Source organism: Nerophis lumbriciformis, linkage group LG24 (assembly GCF_033978685.3).
Source record: "Nerophis lumbriciformis linkage group LG24, RoL_Nlum_v2.1, whole genome shotgun sequence".
NCBI classification, from domain to species: domain Eukaryota; kingdom Metazoa; phylum Chordata; class Actinopteri; order Syngnathiformes; family Syngnathidae; genus Nerophis; species Nerophis lumbriciformis.
The window spans coordinates 29,772,501-29,780,000 of NC_084571.2; the positions used below are offsets into that span (position 1 = coordinate 29,772,501).

The 7,500-nt window shown below is 40.2% G+C and overlaps 1 protein-coding gene across 2 annotated transcripts in view; it reads right to left on the reverse strand.

The window, feature by feature from the left end:
* plekhh3 (pleckstrin homology, MyTH4 and FERM domain containing H3) overlaps positions 1–7,500 on the reverse strand; it is a 163,568-nt gene that overhangs the window by 72,373 nt on the left and 83,695 nt on the right. For both annotated transcript variants that reach the window (XM_061981952.2, XM_061981953.2), the window contains one exon: positions 3,831–3,889. In XM_061981952.2, coding sequence (XP_061837936.2) covers positions 3,831–3,889 — 59 coding nt within the window. The remainder of the gene's footprint in view (positions 1–3,830; positions 3,890–7,500) is intronic.

Sequence of the window (7,500 nt, forward strand, 5' to 3'; positions counted from 1 at the left end):
GGCGGGTGCTTACCTTGGCGGTTGCTTGCGTAGAAGAAGAAGCGCTTCCTGTTCTACCGGGAAAAAAGATGGCGGCTGTTTACCGAAGTTGCAAGATCGAAACTTTATGAAAATGAATCGTAATATTAATCCATATATAAAGCGCACCGGGTTAAAAGCCGCACTGTCAGCTTTTGAGTAAATTTGTGGTTTTTAGGTGCGGCTAATAGTGCGGAAAATACGGTACTCTTCCATATCAGTAGGTGGCAGCCGGTAGCTAATTGCTTTGTAGATGTCGGAAACAGCGGGAGGCAGCGTGCAGGTGAAAAGGTGTCTAATGCTTAAACTAAAAATAAACGAAAGCTTAGTGCCCCTAAGAAAAGGCATTGAAGCTTAGGAATGGCTATGTAGAACGAAACTAAAACTGAGCTGGCTACAAAGTAAACAAAAACAGAATGCTGGACGACAGCAAAGACTTACTGCGGAGCAAAGACGGCGTCCAAAAAGTACATCTGAACATGACATGACAATAAACAATGTCCCCACAAAGAAGGATTAAAAACAACTGAAATATTCTTGATTGCTAAAACAAAGTAGATGCGGGAAATATCGCTCAAAAGGAAGACATGAAACTGCTACAGGAAAATACCCAAAAAAAGACAAAAACCCACCAAAATAGGAGCGCAAGACAAGAACTAAAACACTACACACAGGAAAACATAAAAAAAAACCTCAAAAATAAGTCACGGCATGATGTGACAGATGGTGACAGTACACCTACTTTGAGACAAGAACTATATTGATGCATGCTTGGTTATGCTTTAAAGTCATATCCAACAATTGCGATAACGACTTTTCACTGTCAACTGAGTTTCGTTTTTTAATGATTTCTGCTGGTGGTGTGCCTTCGGAATTTTTCAACGGAAAAAGTGTGCCTTGGCTCAAAAAAGGTTGAAAAACACTGCCCTAGCGTGTACTCGCGAGGGCAATTTCACTGGGTGCGAATGGCCCTTGTGGTGCTCCCTATGGGTTTTGGTCAAAACGCTTTGGAAGACATGCGAGGGTACATGTAACACAGGTTCACTTCACACGTGTCATAGTTTTGATGCCTTCAGTGACAATCTACAAAGTAAACAAAAACAGAATGCTGGACGACAGCAAAGACTTACTGTGGAGCAAAGACGGCGTCCACAAAGCACATCCGAACATGACATGACAATCAACAATGTCCCCACAAAGAAGGAGTACAAACAACTGAAATATTGCTAAAACAAAGTAGATGCGGGAAATATCGCTCAAAAGGGAGACATGAAACTGCTACAGGAAAATACCAAAAAAAGAGAAAAAGCCACCAAAATAGGAGCGCAAGACAAGAACTAAAACACTACACACAGGAAAACATAAAAAAACTCAAAAATAAGTCAGGGGGTGATGTGACAGGTGGTGACAGTACACCTACTTTGAGACAAGAACTATATTGATGCATGCTTGGTTATGCTTTAAAGTCATATACAACAATTGCGACAACGACTTTTTACTGTCAACTAAGTTTTGTTTTTTTAATGATTTCTGCTGGTGGTGTTCCTCCGTAATTTTTCAACGCAAAAAGTGTGCCCTGGCTCAAAGAAAATTGAAAAACACTGCCCAAGCGTGTACCGCGGGGTTTGGTGGTAGCGGAGGTGTATATTTTAGCGACCCGGATGAGTTAGTGCTGCAAGGGGTTCTGGGTATTTGTTCTGTTGTGTTTATGTTGTGTTACAGTGCGGATGTTCTCCCGAAATGTGTCTGTCATTCTTGTTTGGTGTGGGTTCACAGTGTGGCGCATATTTGTAACAGTTGTTTACACGGCCACCCTCAGTGTGACCCGTATGGCTATTGATCAAGTATGCTTGCATTCACTTGTGTGTGTGTCAAAGTCGCATATACATTGTGACTGGGCCGGCACGCTGTTTGTATGGAGGAAAAGCGAACGTGATGACAGGTTGTAGAGGACGCTAAAGGCAGTGCCTTTAAGGCACGTCCCCAATATCGTCGTCCCGGTGGAAATCGGGAGAAATTCGGGACAATGGTTGCCCCAGGAGATTTTCGGGAGGGGCACTGAAATTCGGGAGGGTTGGCAAGTATGCCCTACGTTCGTGTTCCGCTCCGTACAGCGGCGTTTTAAAAAGTCATTAATTCTACTTTTTGAAACCGATACCGATAATTTCCGATATTACATTTTAAAGCATTTATCGGCCGATAATATCGTCAGTCCGATATTATCGGACATCTCTAATTTCAATGGTTGGAATCTGCGCTTTTGCATGATATACTAGTTACTATGGTAATCTAATTAGTTACTATGGTAATCTAATTAGTTACTATGGTAATCTAAGTCAAAGCAGCTCCGACAAGGCACCAAGCAGTGTGGGTGGGGAGCGTTTCCACAGAGTGATATATCAGATATATCAGATTGTAGGTGGGTTTTTTTTGTTTTCTTTTACCCTTCGCGTTCATATTTTGCTGTGTTTGTTGCATTTTTGTTACGTTTCGCTTGATTGTAAAACATGTCGATGGAGAGGGGGTGTGACGTTCATATCTTGTCAATATTCAGTGTTTTATCTTTCATAGTTAATATTGTAAATCCAACATTCTTTGTTTTCATGTACATTCTGGATGTCTCATTCAGTAAAACATTTTTTTTAATTCCATTCCGTTTAAGGCGTTTTTAGCATTCAATCAATCATTAGAGGTTTTGTATTATTGTACCTAAAAATAGATAGACCGGCCCCCCAGACACATTTTTTCTCTAAATGTGCCCCCCCCCTCGAGTCAAAATAATTGCCCAGGCCTGCGCTTGCCTTAAGTACCTGTAACTGCAATGCAAACAAGTCCTGCATGCAGATACAGAACTGTGCAGGTGAAGGTGACCAATCAGCTTTTAGGTTGAAAATACACTATATTGCCAAAAGTATTTGGCCACCTGCCTTGACTCACATATGAACTTGAAGTGCCATCCCATTCCTAACCCATAGGGGTTCACTATGATATCGGTCCACCTTTTGCAGCTATTACAGCTTCAACTCTTCTGGGAAGGCTGTGCACAATGTTGCAGAGTGTGTTTATAGGAATTTTCGACCATTCTTCCAAAAGCGCATTGGCGAGGTCGAGAAGGCCTGGCTCTCAGTCTCCGTTCTAATTCATCCCAAAGGTGTTCTATCGGGTTCAGGTCAGGACTCTGTGCAGGCCAGTCAAGTTCATCCATGTCTTTATGGACCTTGCTTTGTGCACGGGTGCACAGTCATGTTGGAAGAGGAAGGGGCCCGCTCCAAACTGTTCCCACAAGGTTGGGAAGCATGGAATTGTCCAAAGTGTTTTGGTATCCCGGAGCATTCAAAGTTCCAACTAAAGGGGCCAAGCCCAACTCCACCATAATTCCTCCGCTGACCCCTCTCTGAGTTGCTGTTGTTCCCAAACTCTTCCATTTTCTTACAATAAAGCCAACAGTTGACTTTGGAATATTTAGGAGCGAGGAAATTTCACGACTGGATTTGTTGCACAGGTGGCATCCTATGACAGTTCCACTCTGGAAATCACTGAAAGCGGCCCATTCTTTCACACATGTTTGTAGAAACAGTCTCCATGCCTAAGTGCTTGATTTTATCAACAGGACACCTAATTCTCATCATTTGGATGGGTGGCCAAATACTTTTGGCAATATAGTGTATATATTAAAAAAACTAAACAAAGGTTCCACAGAGAGAACCGATACCCGAGTGTGACTTTTTACGATACCAGAGATAAAAATGCTGTATGGAGGGAAGTGTCAGCCTGTGGTTGACTACGAGTAAAAAGAGGGAACCTTTACTTACCCGTTTGTCCCATTGGCTGTACGAGTCGGTTGAGAAACATGAATCATCTCGGATGGACTCTGTCAACAGAAAAAAAAAAAAGCGAGGGTAAGTAAACGTTCTTGACAAGGACACCAAGTTAACATTATCTGGACTGGATTATTTCCACTTGAACCACTTTGGCTTAATTCTTGGACACACTCCGTAGATGCTGGTATGCCATAAAACACCTCAATAGCCATTTTCAGTTCATGTTGCACGATATGGATGAAATACAGTGTAAATGATACCAGTTTGGCCAACGATAAAGCATTAAATACTATCGTTATACAAACCCCGTTTCCATATGAGTTGGGAAATTGTGTTAGAATACAATGATTTGCAAACCATTTTCAACCCATATTCAGTTGAATATGCTACAAAGTAAACATATTTGATGTTCAAACTCATAAACTTTATTTTTTTTTTTGCAAATAATAATTAACTTATAATTTCATGGCTGCAACACGTGCCAAAGTAGTTGTGAAAGGTCATGTTCACCACTGTGTTACATGGCCTTTCCTTTTAACAACACTCAATAAACGTTTGGGAACTGAGGAGACACATTTTTTAAGCTTCTCAGAAGGAATTCTTTCCCATTCTTGCTTGATGTACAGCTTAAGTTGTTCAACAGTCCGAGGGTCTCCGTTGTGGTATTTTAGGCTTCATAATGCGCCACACATTTTCAATGGGAGACAGGTCTGGACTACAGGCAGGCCAGTCTAGTACCCGCACTCTTTTACTATGAAGCCACGTTGATGTAACACGTGGCTTGGCATTGTCTTGCTGAAATAAGCAGGGGCGTCCATGGTAACGTTGCTTGGATGGCAACATATGTTGCTCCAAAACCTGTATGTACCTTTCAGCATTAATGGCGCCTTCACAGATGTGTAAGTTACCCATGTCTTGGGCACTAATACACCCCAATACCATCACAGATGCTGGCTTTTCAACTTTGCACCTATAACAATCCGGATGGTTCTTTTCCTCTTTGGTCCGGAGGACACGACGTTCACAGTTTCCAAAAACAATTTGAAATGTGGACTCGTCAGACCACAGAACACTTTTCCACTTTGTATCAGTCCATCTTAGATGAGCACTGGCCCAGCGAAGCCGACTGCGTTTCTGGGTGTTGTTGATAAACGGTTTTCGCCTCGCATAGGAGAGTTTTAACTTGCACTTACAGATGTAGCGACCAACTGTAGTTACTGACAGTGGGTTTCTGAAGTGTTCCTGAGCCCATGTGGTGATATCCTTTACACACTGATGTCGCTTGTTGATGCAGTACAGTCTGCGGGATCGAAGGTCACACGGGCTTAGCTGCTTACGTGCAGTGATTTCTCCAGATTCTCTGAACCCTTTGATGATATTACGGACACGACGTCCACAGTTTTCCAAAAACTAAAGGATTTTAAATGAAATGAAATGAAATCAACTTTATTTATAAAGCACATTTAAAATTTACCACAGGGGTAGCCAAAGTGCTGTACAATGGGCAGGTTAAAAGATAATACGAGTACCGAGCAAACACAACACAACACAAACAGAACACGATAAAAAATAAATAAATAAAATAGAATAAATAAAAACAGGTTCACAGCAGGTGTATTATGGGGCGCCATTGCAGGATGGATATCACTCAGTGTTAAAAGCCATGGACTAAAAGTATGTTTTTAAGAGAGATTTAAAAACAGGAAGAGAGGAGGCTTGTCTAACACCCAGAGGTAGGTCGTTCCAGAGCTTGGGAGCAGCAGCGGTGAAAGCTCTGTCACCTCTAAGCTTCAGCCTTGTGTCAGGGACCGTCAGTAGCAGCTGATCGGCTGATCTTAGGGATCGGGTGGGGCAGTAAGGCTGAAGGAGGTCGGAGAGATAGGTTGGCGCGAGGTTGTTTAAACATTTAAAAACAAATAAAAGGAGTTTAAAATTGATTCGATAACGCACAGGGAGCCAGTGAAAGCCAATATTAGGTTTTGCTCTTTCGTTATTTTGGACATGGAAAAAATATTGCATGCATTAAAAAGGGAATAAGGAAATAATTTGACTATTAAACTGATATTCTTACACTGATATCCTATGTTTTTTGTGTGATTTATAATTGTGATAAAAAAAAAGTAAACATTCAATGATCCTGCACTGCAAAAAGTCAGTGTTCAAAAACAAGGAAAAAAAATACAATAATTAGGGGTATTTTATTTGAACTAAGCAAAATTATCTGCCAATAGAACAAGAACATTTGGCTTGTCAAGACTTTCCAAAACAAGTAAAATTAGCTAACCTCAATGAACCCAAAAATACCTTAAAATAAGTATATTCTCACTAATAACAAGTGCACTTTTCTTTGTAGAAAAAAAAAAAAAAAAAAAAGAGACCTTTTTGCTCAATATGTTGAAAAATATTTTTAAATTAAGTAAACGCTAGTGCCATTATCTTGACATAATGATATGCGCTCGGCATTACATTTCTTGAAACCAGCAAACTTATACTAAAAACTAATTTATTGTTCTTAATGGAAAGGCAACAAGGCAACCGCTTGTTACTCTCGGGGTCTACTCGCCGCTCAGGCAAATCATATTGTCTAAAAATGCATTTTTCCATCGATAACATGACATCATCGCGACAAGTGTGTGCTCTTTCAGTCAATTAGTGCGCATATATACAGCCCGGTCCCCGGCCAAAATTTTTTTAATTGTAATTTTGGAGAATTTATCTGAATGTGGATGAACTATTTCTGTTAAAAATTGTTTGAAATGTTAAATGTTTAAATATTAACTGTCAGTTTACTGTACTGTGCCAACTGTACTACTATATGAGTACATATTTTCTATTGTTTAATTGAAAATAAAACAGTTTTAATTATGAGACACAATTGTGTCAAAATCATGATTTTTTTTTTCATGCTTGAAATAAGAAATTATTACTTTAAAAAAGCAGTTTTATACTTGTGAGTGTTGATGACACAGCTTTGCAACACTTGATATTCTAGTTTCAAGCATGTTTTACTCAATATAGGTCATAAAATCTCAGCAACAAGCTGTAATATCTTACTGAGATCATTTAGGACCAAAACCCTTAAAACAAGTAAAAGACATAAAATCTGCTTAGGGAGAAGAATTATCTTATTAGACAGAAAATAAGCAAATATCACCCTTATTTGAGATATCTAATCTTACTTAGATTTCAGTTTTTGCAGTGTGAAAGTTTTAAGCATCAGTATCAGCCAAAGCCCCTGCACCTACTTGGTATTTGATCGATTCCCAATAAACAATGTGAAGAATTGGGAATAAAAACAGCTTCCCAAAAAATGCCCAGTCTTTCACAAGAAAGGATGGGGCGAGGTACACCCCTTTGTCCACAACAGCGTGCGCAAATAGTCAAACAGTTTAAGAACAACGTTTCTCAAAGTGCAATTGCAAGAAATTTAGGGATTTCAACATCTACGGTCCATAATATCATCAAAAAGTTCAGAGAATCTGGAGAAATCACTCCACGTAAGCGGCATGGCCGGAAACCAACATTGAATGACCTTGACCTTCGATCCCTCAGACGGCACTGTATCAAAAACCGACATCAATCTCTAAAGGGTATCACCACATGGGCTCAGGAACACTTCAGAAAACCACTGTCACTAAATACAGCCCGTCGCTACATCTGT